The 18,118-nt window shown below is 38.4% G+C and overlaps 1 protein-coding gene across 3 annotated transcripts in view; it reads right to left on the reverse strand.

The window, feature by feature from the left end:
* ctnna2 (catenin (cadherin-associated protein), alpha 2) overlaps nt 1-18,118 on the reverse strand; it is a 550,144-nt gene that overhangs the window by 434,147 nt on the left and 97,879 nt on the right. For all 3 annotated transcript variants that reach the window (XM_036583115.1, XM_036583114.1, XM_036583112.1), the window contains exons 4-6: nt 7,929-8,095; nt 5,726-5,845; nt 2,839-3,105 (exon numbers count right to left, since the gene is read on the reverse strand). In XM_036583115.1, coding sequence (XP_036439008.1) covers nt 2,839-3,105; nt 5,726-5,845; nt 7,929-8,095 — 554 coding nt within the window. The remainder of the gene's footprint in view (nt 1-2,838; nt 3,106-5,725; nt 5,846-7,928; nt 8,096-18,118) is intronic.

An 18,118-nucleotide genomic window follows, 5' to 3' on the forward strand; every position in this document is an offset into this window, starting at 1 on the left:
GCTGTCCATCTGAGGTGGGGATAGTGCGAGCTTCTCCAGAGGCGGAATGAGAATTTACAGACCAGACGTTAGCCTACAAAACCATTCTAAGTAACAGACCTCCATGCCAATAACAATACAACTAGTTACAAATCATGAGAAAAATGTATATTTATTTGTTCTTTCTTTCTTCTCTCTCGCCCTCCCCTTCTCTTGCGCATGCATGCTCCATCTTGTTCTCTCCTACTCTCTCTCTCTTTTCTCTTTCTCCCTCCAGCTTACAGCCAATGAATCGGAACGCGTGGTTGACTGACAGCAGAGTGCAGGCTGTGCATTTGTCTCCACTGTGCTTGGTTCAGGGCTCCAGTAAAACCACCCCTCTGTCTCCAGCTTTAACCGGGACGCAGCTTCTGCCCTGCTGACATTTACACAGACATGGGCAATTAGAATTGCCCAAAGAGAGGGGTCAGAGCAGTGGGGAGAAAAAAAACCCACTGAGCAGAAAAGCTTTTGGCAGGTAGCTAATGCTGCTCCAAAGGCCGCAAGCAATGTTCGCGGAAGAGCCATGGAGTAGTGACTCTAGTACGAAAACACATAAACAACTACACTATACATGTACAGCAGGGCAGGCAAGGCTAGGAAAACGAGTGAAGTAATGGTGAAGAGAGCAAGTCTATGTGAATGAAATTTTTGAGAGCTCTTTTTGTTTAACAAAGCTGAATTCCAGTTAACACATTAAACTCTGTTGTACTTCCACAACTTATGGCTTATTGAGTAACTTCTTGAAAAACTAAATAAATTTGTCATGTTGTGTAATGTTCTGCTGTACAGCACTGTATCGCCTCTTTTTGAGAGAATTCAGGATTTTGTGTCCTTTGTGTTTTTGTCCAACATTGTTGTTGTATTACCAGTACCAATTCAATACCCAGCATGCATTACGCAAATGCCGTACAACCATTTAGCATCTCCCCAGATAGTAATAAAGAAATCCACCGATGTACCATTCATGTAATAAATACAGATGTGATCTTTGGCTCCCTATCAGTAAAGTTAGATATCTGACATCCTTCTGAATTAGCCAGCAAGTGGATTAAAAAACTGGCACTAAAAATAAAACTATAACATAACACTATAACCCAGAATAATTTGCCAATTTAAAACCGTAACAAATGAAATAAAGAAAAATATGTTTGAATAAATCTTGTCTCATAAGACATCTTTAAATCCATTCTACATTTATTTACAAATACCCCTTTTTAGTGTGTTGCGATTTATTTGTAGCCACTAGATGGCAGCCTCTCCATACTCCAATTGATAAAGCCCATCACAGCCACTCCAGTCACAATAGAGGATGTCCATGCCCATCTGCCTTTAGAGAGTCCATAGTTAAACATTCACAGTAGCACAAAAAACAAAAGTGGCAGCAGTGTAGGAAGACAACACAGGTCAAAGGGATGGTCATTAAAGAGCACTTTGTATGTATGTACAATGCACATGAACAATGTTTGTGGAACCGCCTTCAAACAGGCACTGCGTCTTTGGTCACTGATTGAGTGATTTACAACTAAGGCAAAATTAGAGATGCATGTGGAGTCTTTGAAACTGACACTGGTGTGTTTTGCACAGCTACAACAGGGGCGAGAAGAGTGCCTGGGCTGAATTCTGAACATCTCTATGCTTGGACTATGCGTTACTAACTGTTATTCAATTACATTTCATAAAACAGAACAAATACTCAGTTCACTTTTCACAACCCCATTTCCAAAAAAGTTGGGACGCTGCACAAAATCTACGTAAGATCATCATGCAATGATGTGCAAATCATTTAAATCCTATATTTCATAAAAAATAGTAATAGTACAAAGACAACATATCAAATGTTGAAAAAATATTTGCTCATTTTGAATTTGATGCTAGCAATACGTTTTAAAAAATTGGGACAGTGGCAACAAAAGACTGGTAAAGTTGTATAATGCTTAAAAACAGCTGGAGAAACATCAAACTACTAATAAGCTTAACTGGTAACAGGTCAGTAACATGACCGAGTATAAAAAGACCATCCCAGACAGTCTTTCAGAGGCAAAGACTTGGACGGGTTCACCACTCTGAGAATGACTGCACAGGTTGGGTTTCTCAACGTAAAATGGCAAAAAAACTACGAATTTGATCATCTATACATCATAATTTAATTAAAAGAATCAGAGAATCCAGAGAAATCTCTGTATGCAAGGGACAATGCCGAAAACCAATACTGGCTAGTTATGATCTTCAGGCCCTCGGGTGGCACTGCATTAAAAACAGACGCAATTCTGTAGTGAACATCACTGCATGGCCTTGCGTTTTTATTTACATTTTGCTCTGCATCCTGACTTTTTTGAAAACAAGGTTGTAAATTAAATCATATTTTGGAACTATTACATGCTATTAAATTCTATAGCAATTACTGATAAAAAAAAATATATATATATACTTTTACCAGTTAAGGTTGAAGTTGTGCCCATTCTAAAAATATTGTGTGGCCCACTGGACTAGAAAGTGTGCCATGTGTGGCAAAATGAGCATGTACATTATGTGGGCACAGACTGAGAGAGATGCACAGATTAAATATTTATCCACTTTTAATATTATCTGAAGTAATAAAAAAGTGTCGAAGTTCTCTCTTTCCAGATATAAGGCAGATTGATGTTCATGTAATTGCCTGATTACCATGGAGGAGAACTGTTCTTTATTGCAGCTATAATAAGTGACACCATAGTGTACATTAATGGGCAAGTAAGATGTGCTAATTTTAAGTAAGCGGCCACAATGAAGGACATTATGTAGGCAACAATGAGGAACAAACCCCATTATTGAACTCACATCAAACTCGTTCAGCGCAGCTGCCAGTTCTCCAATCCCGGCATGCCCATGCTTCTCTTCAGTAGGTGAGGTGGCCTGTGCGGCGCTAGAGATGCCCCCAATGGCCTCCTGGACCTGTTTGAAGACGTAGTCGCGATTCGCACGGGTGGCAGCCACATCTGGGTGGCGGAGGAAGGCCTGTGAGGCTGTGTACAGCATGGTGGCATTCTTCTTCAGAGCACCACGGGCAGCTGCCATCTCATCCCTGCAGTGAGGGTCCTTCAGCTCCTGAAGAGTACACATTTCAGAACTTCAAATACTTGGCCTACAGGACCTGACTATTTCACTACTGTTTAAACATCACCATCAAAACCATGTCTTTCTCTCCAGCATCGCTGATTAAACCAATTAATAATAAGCCCTTTGCAATAAAACTTGGGATGTGGGTGCACACTCACTCAGAAACTATTACAGTGCATCTAACATTAAAGGCAGCACAGAGCTTCTTTAATAGAGACAGCAAACACAGTAAAACAGGCAAAGCTCCACATACATTTAACAGCCCAACATGGAAATACACATGGCCCAAATACTCTGGGAGCAGATTTTAATGAGTCAAAGGGGACGAAAACAAGGTATCTGAATGCCTTGCCAGTGAGATGTTAGATTTTACGGGGATAAATTCCAAGTTTGGATTTCTCGTAGCTCACATCCCATATTTAGCGCATTTGGCCTGCATTTATCTTGCTTTAGTTTTTCTCCATACTACACAGGTTTTCTTTATATTCCTACCTATTTCAAACAATGCTTAGTGCTGCCACACTATAGACAATCACCACTGAGGTCCATCGAGATCTATAAGAGCAGTACATTATATAAAGATTATCCAGACTAAAACTGCTTTCCTGGAATGTCGTTCATGTGCACATGTGTGAGTAAATTAAAGAGGAAAATAAATTTTTAATAGATTATCATTACACTATATATTATTCAAATTTCATTTATCGTAAGCTCATCGTATCATCTTTCAAAGAATGGAATTTTATTGGGTCTCCAGTTGCTGTTGGTTGGGATTAGGCTGGGTTAAAACAAAATTTAGTCGGGTTACAGAGGGTTTTGCTAGGCCACTATCAATTTTGGACCAAAATTTAAGCTTACACAAACACACACAGACACACACACGCACACACACTTTACAAATCCCCCCTGAGCAAATGATCTTATCCACAAAACATGCAAACACTGGAAGCCAAACAGCCACAGAGCCAATCTTTGCTTTTATTAAATAAATAGAAATATGATAAGGTATAATGATAAGGGCAGTATTTTGTTTATTTATTTTTCATTATTATTTATTTATTTATTTAATAAATACCCAACACACACAGACTGAGTCATTAGACAGGCACAGATGTGTTCATCAGTAATGAGCGGCTGAGTTAGTGAAGCTTGGCCATCTTTTTACTGAAATGATTACTGTCAGTAAGTAAACAATCTACAGTTGCATTATCACCCCTGTTGGTGGAATTATACAGCCTGTCAAAAGTTTGGGGGTACCCAGTTTTACATGTTTTAATACAAATCAGCATGTTTTATTTGTTGGTTTGCAATAACATCTTATATTAAAGACTACCACACAGCGCCACACAGCATCATATAACAAATACAATATAAAACACTGCTATGCTACACAGAATGTATCACAATGAGAGTGCTGACATACATCAAGTTCATTTTTATATTGATATATACTTAATGAAATTTAATGAACTAAAACCTTCAGCATTATTTATCACATTTAGCAACCGTTTACTACCTCTTTACAAACTCACTATTTTCAAACTGAATGAAAGGTGAAAAAAGGCTAGATGGAGTAACATACCGTTATACTGTTTAACTAGAAGACTGATTGCCTTTCTCTATGGTTTGCACTGAGAAACTGAACAGAGCTTGAACCTGGCAAGCGCCAGAACCTGTTGCTGCCAGTGTGTATACTTTCATTAAAAACAATGGTTTTGAATTTTTGGACATGCCGTGAGTGGTGCCTCGCATGATCTTGTAATGAAAACATCTTGGGACAACCATAAGAATTGTTCAGCTAAATGTGGGCAGGAGTGTGGACTTAATGTGGGAACAAAGTGCGTGTGAAATCTCTACACCAATCCAATACCTTGTGAAGGCAGAGCTCAAGGTCTGGGCACAATTGTGCATTCAACAACACGGAAGAAAAGAATTTAAATGTGTGTCACATGGGTAGAGAACACATTACATGCATTAAAAATAAATGAGAAAACAGTTCTGACAGCTAACAATAGCGTTTTGCTAGCTAGCTTGACTCCCCTATGTTATTGATTACTGTAGACGTTACAAAAGTACATACTACAGAAACTCGGGGCCAGGATTTAGGGTAGGCATACTTAATCCAGCACCAAAAGTTTAACAAGTTGTCTCCGGACGTGTACACTCGTTATAAGACTAATTAATGACTAAGAAGGTTTTATGCAGAAAACAATGTAGAAACTTTTGTGATTTGTGTGCTGTTAACGTCAAAGCCCACTCATTTTATCCTGGTGTTGTGTTGTCAGCACTTGTCAGCACTCAAAACAAGGTGTTTTAGGCGTTATCTTGTTGTCCTGTTACTGTTATCACAAAACATTTCAACATATGCTTTTAACAATAGCTTGGAAAAGAAAGCTGCTCTTTATACCAAAGATACTTTAATGAACATGAACCTGAGCGTTGAAACTAAATATTTCTACAGCATCAGTAAATATCTGTTTTATATCAACAAAACCTTTGCATGCTAATCTTTTTCTTATTTAATTGTAAATTCAAATTTCTAAAGAAGGCCATATATCCCCAAACTTCTGATGGCCAGTGTACATGATGTGATGGGTGTAATATATACCTGTTGCCTTCGAGCAGCCACATAGTTCAGCTTGACCATCTCTTTTCCAAACTCCTTAAAGCGGTTGGCCAGGTCCTGCTCATTGTTGGCATTCTTCACAGCCTCAAGAGCCTCCTCCACCTGACACACACACATTCAGGCACAAAAATACACACACACAGGCCAATTAGGATTTAAATGTATTACCTTTGGGAAAAGAGAGTTTGCAAAGTCCAACTCATTGCTTGATGAAGATTAATGAGTTTAAACGTACCTTTACTTTCTCTCTTAAAAAAGTGAGCATTACTTCTGTGTCAAAGTAGTTCCTGAATTACTGATTCTCTCGAGAACGCATTTTAAGCCCATTCTGCTAATCATTCTTCTCAGTTCTAATCATTTTCAGGTCTCCATAATGAATATTATGACTAAAAATATTAAGAGTCAAGAGTGTTTCTACTGGTCCATTCATTATACTTACACAATTTAAATGACAGACGCAAAGTTTTGTTCAGACAGCAACAAAAAGCATAGTTCATGCAAAGAGATCAGAGATAGTGCTTGGTGATATTGCTAACATTAAATATTACATAAATAAAAAAAATCAAATATATCACAGCAGCATGGTATTAAATTATATTCCTCTTGAGTGCTCTTGAGTATATTCCATTTCTCCTGAGTACTGGTAATCCATGCTAAAAGAATGTTTTACAAACCTGACACAACTTGGTTTATGTGGACAGGTTTGTTTTGTCATGCTTCTTTTAAAATGACACAAAGCGAACTGTACATAGTATTGAAAACATTAACTAGACACAAAGCCAGAAACAAAAATCTATGTAATCAAACCTTTTTTGTTAGTGCAAACAATAACTTCATACAATTTCTTGTTCAGTACAGTAGGTGGTGATGTGCACTTTTAACCTGCTAGATTGGATGGGAGAAGAAATCTAGCCATTCACCCATAAGAGCACAAACTAGTTTGACACTTAAGAGAGCTAGCTAGCTATATATTTTCTGTGTTGAAATGATGGAGAGTTAAAAGGGAATGAAAATATTCCTTTTGCTTTTCTTAAATCAGTGATGTGAAGCAATTAAAATAAACATTTTGTCATTTTTCCAACATTTACAGGAAAGAAATACACTTTTTATGTAGTTTTTATTTATTTTAAACTGCTCTTTCAAACAATCCAAGGCATCCAGCAATCACCCACTGTTAGTTTTGTTATCTGTCATAATCACAAAAAATAAAAATAATCTTATTAAACTTTAGTTTATTAGTTTATTAGTCTCTGTCGCAGAGCTGCACAAGGAGCCCCCCTGTAGCAGATTCATGTGTGGCTTAATTTATATGCTAATGCACAGGTAAGGACTTTGGGGTGGATCAGAAGGACTCAGATTGGGAGTTGAACAGTCAGGGCAAGAGGAAGCTTCAGAGAGGGAGAGGTAGAGCCTCAAACCGTGCCTGGGATGACTGAAAAAGAGCTTTACATATCTGCGGTGCCCTTCAAATGCAAAGAAAAGTCAGAGGGAGTGAGAGAGCTGTGAGCGAAGAGGGCATTGAGGTGTCTTTGAAGCTTGTGTGAATGGAAGGGGAGGTAGGCAGAGATTGAGTCAAGAGCCAAACAGAGAAGCCTCCCAGAAAAAGCTACCATAATATTAAGACCTGGATCTGTCTTTAGAAGGAAGTCTTAGGTTTGTAGGGGAGATTCCAGTAATGAAAATAGCAAGAATGTATTTATTTATATTTAAATCAAACTTTTTTGTTTGTTAGACATTCGTACTATCTAAGGTTTGAACTTCAAATACTTACTTCAGTACAACAGGTGATGACGTGCACTTTTAACTTGCTGGATTGGAAGGGAGAAGAAATCTACTACAAAACTAGTGTGACACTTTGGAGAGCTAGCTTGCTATGCTCTGTGTTGAAATGATGGAGAGTAGAAAGGAAATGGCTATAAAGAAAATATCTTGCTAGCCAGTGTAGAATTCCTTGGCTTTTGTTAAATCAGTAATGTGAATCAATTAAAAAACACTGTCTTCTTCAGGGCTTAAAATCCCACTTAGCATTAGGAAACACATATGAACATCAATAATTATCCATTTTAAATTATACAGAAAACTATATGAGGATAATAAGATTTTGTCCAGCTGTAGCTGTGAACAGAGGAAAGACAGTGAGAAAAAAAACAAAAAAGACATAAAAAAGAGAGGAGAACTGTCATACAATTTTGAGGTGGGCCAGGAGCCTCATGACATCAGCCATGTCTGCGAGGATGAGGAGGCGGGTGACAGCAGACAGCAGAGCGCGAGCAGCACGGACCATCGTGCCCCGCTTGACTGAGGAACAGGGGTCATCTGCAAACTCCGAGGAGGCCACACGCATTGTCTCACCTGCAAAAAAGCAAAAACACACACCGAACACACACCGTAAACAACGGGACTAGGCAGAGGTTCATTTGTGGAATTTGTAGGATTTGGATTAGGGATGCAGTGAAATGGAAATTCTGGGTGTGACCACTATGAACAATAATTAATACCTTATTGTGGCCAATAATACCATTAATAATACCAATCATTAATTTTACTTTCTGCTGGTTACATTAAATCTAATCCGCATGTGAAATTGTTATGGAATATTTAGCAGACACATTTAGCTAGAGCATGTGATCTTCCATATGTAGGGCTGTGGAATTTTCCACTCTGCAAACCAGAGTTTCCCGAAAGCATCTTAGCACAAAGACGATTCAAAAATAGTAGAACAAGCGTCACCCTGAACACACTCTCTACTAGTTAAGCTGATGTTAACACTAAGTTTAAGATCTCTCCGTTGTTTGGTGCAGACTAATCAAACTTGGACAGTTCTATCCACACTTGGGTGCGCACCCAAGAATCACAGTCTGTCAAAATGTGTGGGTCTCAGTCCACTTTCAAGGGATCCCTGGTTCAGCTCACTGCTGGTGAGAATGCATTTTTAAAATGCTTTACATCAAACAAGGCAATTCAACATCAGAGCATTCCTTCCTCCTCCTCTAGAAGTTTATGTCTGCATAATCTGCCTACTTTAACATCTGACTTTTATATATGGCCATATTGTTCTTGCAGCAAGAGTTACTGCTAATAATGGCAGACAACCAAAAAATGTAGACCAAAGCTGAATATTTTGTCAGACAGACTGCTGATAGCTTGGGTCGGCCACTGGTAACCATCATGCTTCCTAATGGGTAGAATTAAACATATCAACAACATATTTAGATAAATCTGGATTTTATACAGTGACAGAATAATGAAAATTATAATAAAAACTGGTACTTTTAGGTACTAATAGAACAGTAACACGGTGAAGTAGTACACCTACACTGAAAGTAACATAGTGTCAGTATCCCCACCAAATTCTTGACTAATTGTGTATCATTTAGTTCTCTCCAGCTGTTAAAATGTGAAAGAAATTGAACCAAATGACATGAAGAAGTGTCAGAACCACCCACTAATGTGGATATTAGCAATCAAACTAGGTGGGAAAACAGCCCATACATTTTGCAAAACTGGACGCTGTTCAGTATATTGAAAGAAACGGAAATGCCGACCACCTGTGACTACAAGTGCATCAATGCATGAGCAATCACAAACAGGGCACCATGTTTTCTCCTGCAATTATCAACTTTAATAACAATATCAGACGAATAACAACAATAACAACAAAAACGATGACAACAACAATAATAATAATATTAGTGATAAGCACTATTACTACTAATAATAATTTTGCTATTTATCACCAAATAATATATAGGTCACCTATAGCATGTGTACCCCTAGGTCAATGTTTATGTTATTTTTCTTTGCTTCACTTCTTCAGTTTTTTACTTAAATAAACATGTTTAATATTGAACTGACACTATTTTTTTTAGACACAAACACACACACACACACACACACACACACACACACACACACACACATACAGAAGTAATTATCCTGTAGCGAACATTTATTAACAAATCTCTTTATGCTTTGTTACTCTTTCGAGAAGCCATTCAAAGCGTTAATGTTAACCAATACACCTGCTTATTGGACAGGAAAATTAGAAATATGTGAGCAGTGTGTCATACCAAACTCTACAAAAAAGGCTACAAAACATGAATCTTTTCACTACTTCAAAACAATTTATCAGATATCATCAAATGTGAAAATGAGTTTGATAAACAACATAATTTGCCCCTGGTGGAAAAAAGCAAAAAATATCTTACTCTGAGCTTTGGCAACCTGTGCACCTCACCAGCAGTTCTGAGAGTATGATTAAATAAAACCGCAATTTCCTCTCAAACAGCACTGTAGAACTTTCTGAGGTTTTAATTGGAGTGAAAAGCAAACAGGAGAGGACCAGAAGACCTTTGTGCTGCAGAACACACACATGCAGTTATCACACACACACACACACACACACACACACACACTACACACACTACACACACAGACCACACACACACATACTACTAGCAGAGGCTTGTCACCTTGGCAACACTCATGTCTTAGACATGTCAGTCAAAGGACAAGAAGAGATAGTCTGATTCATCGCCACAACGAGGGGTTGAATGGGAGCAGGATCAGATTTAAATACAGACCAGAATGTTCCACTAAAGTCTGAGGGAACACAATGTAAAATACTAAAAATGTTTGTAGGATTCTAAAATGGAGTGTTTTATCAAACATCCTGCATAATTTAAATAAAAACACAGCTTAAAAAAACACTTTTCAGAGCAATCGTAACTGACATCTCTCAGTCCAACACTCCTATTCCACAACAACACTGAAGCAGAACTAAACACAACAATGCGTGCAAGACGAAATGAGTGAAAGAGACTCTACAAATGCATACTGTGCTGCAGACTATTCCTGCTGTGTCCACAGCTCTCTAAAACATTATGCATTAAAACATCTTACTGCTGGGTAAGCATCCAGGGAATGTTGGTATGGCCAGACGACAGGCAGACAGATAAGCTAGCATGATAGCTCAGTTATATGTGCTAGGCTAGCTTTTGCTCAGTTGTTATCATTCTCTAGGTAAATTGCTCTGAATCAAAAACAGATCGCTGAGGAACACTGGTTTATTAAAGCTTTGTGGGTATAACAAACTACAACAGCCTTGTGATTAGAATATGCATGACCCAAGATAACTGCCTAGTTCATGGTGAAAGAGGATAATTTTGGAAAAATTTATTGGCCTATAAGTAGGCACTAGAAAGTTATTCACATACTTTGTACATGTATATTGTGTGTCCACAAGAGCAAGATTAACTTACTTAGAAAGAGAGAATGGATTTAGGTTCACAGGGGTTTATAGTTTGTGACAATAAAAGCATGGAGTAATTTTCTATTCATTAATCAGATCACTGAAACAAATTCAGTCAAAAGTGCAGATTGTACAGAGAAAATATTTTATGATCTGAATTTGATTTTATGATCTCATTTTGAAAAGTTATTGTTGTACATGCAGGTTTGTTTTGTGGAAAGAAAACACATCCTTGTCAAGGACCAAGGCAAGCAAGTTTATTAATAAAGCACATTTCATACACAAAGACAATTCAATGTGCTTTAGATAAATAAAAGCAAAAGAAACATGAAAGGGAAAAATAAAGACAGTGCTTAAGAGCGAAAAACAATACAAGATAAAATCTTTACACATTTAAACATAATTAAAAGAAAAGTACAAAGTACAAAGCACAAAGTACAGTACGAAGTAGAATAAAAATAGAAAAGGGAATTAAACAAAGTATTTCAGTTATTAAAATTATTAAAATGAATTAAAATGATTAAAATGAACTTATTAAGGGTAAAGTGCAGCAAAAATAGAGTGCCAAGAACTCATCTCTGGGGGAATCAGCATGTCATAGCCACCTTAACAGATTCATAACTGCCAATGGTGATAAAGTAATTCCGGCCTTCTAGATAACTCGAACCAGTCAAGGGCTGTTCCGGACATGTCCTTCCTAATTTTCCAAACTGTTCAGCAGTACTCTATGATCTACAGTGTCAAATGCAGTGCTCAGATCTAACAAAACTAGAACTGACATATGACCTGAGTCAGTATTCCTCCGTATATCATTTAACACTTTTATAAGAGCAGTTTCAGTATTGTGTTGAGGTCAGAAGCCTGACTGAAATTTGCCAAGTTAACCACTGGAGTTCCTTGTATCCTTATATCTCCAAAATGGTAACTTCACAGCAAAAGGAACATTTTTTTCTACTTTTAATGTAAGTCAATGGAACTAGACTTCTTTCCAAGTCATTTTGGGCCATTTCCTTACGGTCCATTCATCATGAAATTTACATACAATGTAAAGGGCAACAGGCATTTTCAAAATATGTCAAAAACTGAAAAACAACAAAAATGGAGATACAAGGTTTTCCTCTGACAACAGCGATTTGCTGAGTTGATTGAAAACAACTTTCTCAATGATCTTAGCTACAAAAGAAAGATTAGAGAGAGATCTGTAAATGTTTAAAACAGAAGAAACTGAATTTCTCCTTTTGTAAGAGTGGCCTAATGGCAGCTGCTTTTAGCGACTTTGGGAAAGGTGCCTGATAGCAGTGAGTCACTAACTATTTGCAAATCAGCTGCTACAGAATTAAAAATTGTTTTTAGAAAGTTAGTGTGTTAAGACAACATGTTGATGTGTTTCCTTTAGAGTTTTTTGGTCAATGGAATTAAACTGTGACACAATAATCAAGTTATTTCTAGGTGGTTGTAGAGACAATGGAATTAAACCACCACATAATAATCAAGTTATTTCTAGATGGTTGTAGGCTAGGAAGCCTAATAGTTATGCAATGCAAACAAATTTTCTACAATTTTCTGGGGCTATACAGACTAGCACACACATTAATATTTAATAGTTAAATATGTGGTACTTAAAATTAATTTTCTGGTACATACCTTGCACAAAGTAGTAACTTACATAAAACTACCAGGTACCTACAGCTGCTCTTACTTAGAATTTAACAGATAAACTTGACTTACTAGCAAGTAATTTTCTGGTACATTCTATGTACATACTTTGTAACTAATTGAAAAGTGTCAGTAACAGTACTTACAATTTTAATGGTAAATATGTAATACTTACTTATAATTTAATGGTAAATATGTGGCACTTACTAGTAATATTTGGTGCACGAATTGTACATAAGTTCAATATGTACAGTGTAACTAATGTGAGAAATACCAGGAATATTTTAGCTTTTAATGATGTAGGGTTTAAGTAAGTACATATACATGTGACAGTGAAGTACAGAGTAAGACAGATTAAAATCTTTATTTCAATAAAGTAATTCATTCCATATAACTTGGTACGTTTACTGGCACAGTTTTCTGAAATATTGTGGTAATATTGTGGTAACAGGACTGTAAAATGAAGTATAACTTCATACATGTACTTAGTTACTCTAGTAACTACCTATTATTTTATCATCATATGCAGAAATTAACCAGACATACTACAAGGTACATACTGTAAAGTTTCTGTATTTTGATGGAAACAGGACTGTAAATTAAGACTTTGTATATAGTAAACACACAGTAACGAATTCAAATTTTCTTGTCTTTGTGCCACGCAGGGTATAACCATATACAGCAGAGGTCACTAACAGGTGGGCCGCGGTCCGAGTCCGGACCCAGACACTGTCCTATGCAGACCTGGACCTATAACCAATAAACTATGGAGAATTATTTCATTTCGACGGGGTGGTCCTATTTTATTCGGCGTAAAATTTCTAGTCATTACGGTACCGGTTTAGCGGCTCGGGAGACTCACACACCAATCGCGTGCGTTGTAAATATCACACGTGACGCTATTCAGCCAATCAGATCTGTGCATTATGATGAACACTGAGATTGACTGAGTGACGCACACGAAGGGGAAGGACGAGGCGAGACAGCAGTCAGAGAGGAAAGTGAGTCAGATTATTTCACATGGTGTGCTCTAAAAAGAGAAAACTGACAAATATTGTTGAAATATTACTGAATTGTACTTTACTTGATTTGACATTTAGTTGTTGACTACATAAGATGTTGATATACCAACTAGGCTACTTCAGTATACAGTATATGGCACTGAATCATGATGCAAGTTAGACATTATGATGTTCCGGACCTTTGCTTGACGAAATTTTCTTTAACTGGACCTTACTGAATTTTAATTAAAGACCCCTGATATACAGTGTTCATAATCATATATACTATTTACATAATCATACATCATCATCACTTCTTTTCACATAGCCCCTTTCCCATACTTAAGGATGCTTTGCAATCAGAAAGTAACAAAATACATAACCAACAATGAATAAAACAACATAGAACATACACACACACACACACGCAAACTCCACAGATCCCACATCTAGCGGGGAGATTCTACCGACCACGGTAAAGAAACACTTCTTTGCTAGCCCGGGAAGAGTGCTTAGCCGTGGGGGGGAAGCCTCACTCCGCAACTCACCCAAGGAGCCAGCCCAAGAAGCCTCTGAGCCACGGGTGGAAAATCACTCTCGGCTGCTATCTCGGAGGACATGATGGAACTCTTCAACCAGCAAGGAAACATCAAAACATACACACAAACAATACAAAACAAAGGAAAAACTGAAGTTTTTGGAAAATGGAAATACATTGCATTAAAGCAGCAAACTACAATACCCAATTACCAGGATTTGAGAGTTCAGAATTGATCCACAGACAACATAACACACAATACTTCAAACAACCTGCAAGATAACAGTGACTAACTTACACAAAAAAACAACAGACACAGAAAATTCTATTGGCGCCCTATTACGAAACACACACACACCTACAGCCACAGTCACACCCACAGAAATAGACCATGACAGACTTGCTTTACAGAAAATCTACAAAACAGTAAAAAATCCAATATGACAAGAGTAAAACCCTCGATATAGAAAAAATGCAGACTAATAAGACCAGCTACAGAAGCTAACTGGCCACTGACCCGTCTCGAACAACTTCCCATGCACCGGCAAGACACGGGGAAACCAGGTAAAAGGACTGGGGTACTGGACTGAGTACAACTGAGTATAGTCCTTAGTGACGTCATGAGACAGACAGGAGCTGTAGTTCTGTGCATGCTCACTCATTACATTCTGTTCTGAACTGCTTTCTGGATTTAGTAGCTTAAATCTTTGTCATATTTGTTTGTTTGTTTGTTAATTTATTTGTTATATTTTGCATGTTTACAAACACAGATGAGGTACTGATAGACGGTTTAGCGTACACACTTTCAACAGCATTTCTCTATTGGTTTCAATAAGTTCTAAGTGAGAAATAATTGATTTTTACAACATACTTTTGTTACTGTTGATACTAGCTGCTCCTTCTTAGGTTTAAGTTAAGAGATGCAAGCTCCTCTACTGGGACCCCAAGTGTAACAGGCAACTGGAGCAGTGGGAATATCACTGTCTCCTGCTCTTTAATAAAAAGCATTAAGTTAATCCATACATCATACAGGCGGCACCCTCTGCAGCATGCAGAGCTTTTCTCCATGAGCAGGTTGCTGGGTGAGCAGGGCTGGCTGGCTGAGTGAGATTAGGCAAAGCCTGGTTGGGAAATCAGCATGGGTAATTGAATCAGGATAAGGACACTGAGAGACAACAGAAAGAGCCACAGACGAGGGCTACGCTTTCACTGAGTGACCTTCAGTGAGTGCATCGGTGAGAGAGAGAGAGAGAGAGAGAGAGAGAGAGAGAGAGAGAGAGAGAAAACTGCCTAAGCCTAACTTTATTCATCATTTATAGTAGTTAATTGGCCACAACCTTAGAGCATTCTGCAGCACCTGGTCTCACTCTAAACGAATCAAGTTGAAATCAAGTTGCTGCTCTATGCGGATGACCTGGTTCTACTGTCCCCCGCGGAGCAGGGCCTACAGCAGAACCTGGACTTACTGCAGCAGTACTGCCAGGGCCCAGGTAAACCTGAAAAAGATCCAGATCTCAGGGAAACACACCCTGCTTTACACTAGGGACACACAAATTAGACTCCTTCAAAGCGTGCAGGGCACTATATGCGATCAAACGACAAGATCACATTCAAATACAAATGCATGTGGCTCAAATTATTTCCATCTGTTATAGAACCAATTGTCCTGCATGGCAGTGAGGTATGGGAGCCACTATCAAATCTAAATTTTGACCTCTGGGACAAACAACCAGTAGAAATCATATACACTGAATTTTGTGAAAGTATCCTGCAAGGGCACAAGAAAGCAACAAATAAGGTCTGCGGAGCTGAATTAGGCCAATTTCCACTGCTGCTCGTGGAGGTGGTGTTATGGTCAATTCAAGTCAAGTCAAAGTTCATTTATACAGCGCTTTTTACAACAGGCGTTGTCACAAAGCAGCTTTACAGAAAAATCCGGGTCCAAGCCCCTTTGAGCAAGCCAATGGCAACAGTGGCAAGGAAGACCAAGAGGAGCAAGAGGAAGAAACCTTGAGAGGAACAAAGACTTAAAAGGGGAACCCATCCTCCTCTGGTCGACACCGGATAGCAAACAGCATTAGTATAAAATATTAGAATACAAAACGGGGAAAACGTGGAGCAACGGTTAATTAGATAGTTTGAGTTTATCCAGCAGCAGCAGCGACAGGATGGTGTGGGGAATGTTTTCTTGGTACACTTTGGGGCCTGTTAATACAAATCAATCATTGCTTGAATGCCACAGCCTTTTTTAAGAGTACTGTTGCCAACCATGTGCATCCCTTCATGCCAATAGTTTATCCATCTTCTAATGGCTACTTCCAGCACAATAACGCACCATTATGTTACAGCATGCCACAGAACAAACGTCATCTCAAACTGGTTTCATAAACATAACAATGAATCCAATGTTCTTCTGTAGCCTTCCCAAACACCTGATCTGAATCCAATATAACACTTTTGGGATGTGGTAGACCCATAGATTCATTGCATGAGAAAAGTGCACCTGAAAAATCAGGAACTGCACTTCAATTATGTCAACATGAGCCAGAATTCCAAATAAATGTTTGCAACATCTTGTGGAATCCATGTCACAAAGAACTGCGGCTGTTTTGAGAGCAGAGGGTCGCCCTACCAAGTATTAGTATAGTGTTCCTAATAAAGTGCTCAGTGAGTGTGGAGATGATGTTACAAATGTTAAAGTATTCCTCCAAGTATCTGAAAGAAGAAAGCCTGGTACAGTTACAAAGGAGTAGAGGCAGCATGTTCCAACGCTTAAAGGCAATGGCATTAAAAGATATTTTTCAGTGCAAGTGTCTACGTGTGTGTGGGCCACTTTTTTTTCTGTGTGTGCGCGTGGCTTATTCCTCTCAATGTAATAAAATGACAGTATGCCAGCTATTCTTAAACATTCCTTGCCACATTTCTTGGGGACAATGAAATGTCAGAGCATTCTTCAGGCTCTCCACATTCTTCTGAACGTTTTCTCTTTACACATCACCACAGGAGCCTCTTAGCTTCTCTCCTTTTTCTCCCCACTTCACGGCCAGGGCTGCACTCTCCAGCCATCTCTGAAAAGCATATTTTATTTCAGCGACTGAAACAAACACAATCTCAACCTATCTGCACCTTCACTTACTGGTCATAATACATTAAACTGTATTAATGACACATTGCAGGACTGCTAATGATTAATGCTACGGATGCTCTTCATGTTAAAGGAAGATAAAATGGAGGTGACCGTGTATGCAGAACGCAGACTCAGCAGCGGCATACACACCACCCAGACACAACCACCTCCCACTCAATGAAAGCCATGCTCCCTGTTCCTCCTAATTGAATCTGGAATGAGCAGATTTCCTGCTGCTCCCCAGGCCTGGAGCCAATCTCAAGGTCAGCTGGGCCTGGACAATAAGGGCCAGGGAGTAGCTTGATCGATTATGCTGTGGTGAGATGCAAAGAGTTCCTATTAGTTGGGGCAGGTCATTTTCATCCTTACAGTCACACACAAACAGTGCCATGTGAACATACACACACATACAAACAAACAACACACACACACACACACACACACACACACACACACACACACACACACACTGCATTAAAATAAAATGTCAGTCATTATACTGCACATCATTTTATAATTAACGCTTCTGAGAAAAGCATCTCATTGGCAATCCTTTCTGAGAATTTGGCGCTAACCCCTTAAACTTAAATCTGCCACCAAAGGAGTTACTGTGCGTGCATTTCCATGTTAAATACACTAAGAAAGAGCATGTAGTATAAATCTATTACCAATAAAGGATGACGTGCATATTTTATATCTATTGCCAATAAAGGTGAGATACATGAGTCTTCTTTTATTGTTGAATGCACTGTGTTTTTTTTCCAGGTTAGTGAACACATTACACTATGTAACAGGGACAATG

This window comes from Colossoma macropomum, unplaced genomic scaffold, assembly GCF_904425465.1.
Source record: "Colossoma macropomum unplaced genomic scaffold, Colossoma_macropomum, whole genome shotgun sequence".
NCBI classification, from domain to species: Eukaryota; Metazoa; Chordata; class Actinopteri; order Characiformes; family Serrasalmidae; genus Colossoma; species Colossoma macropomum.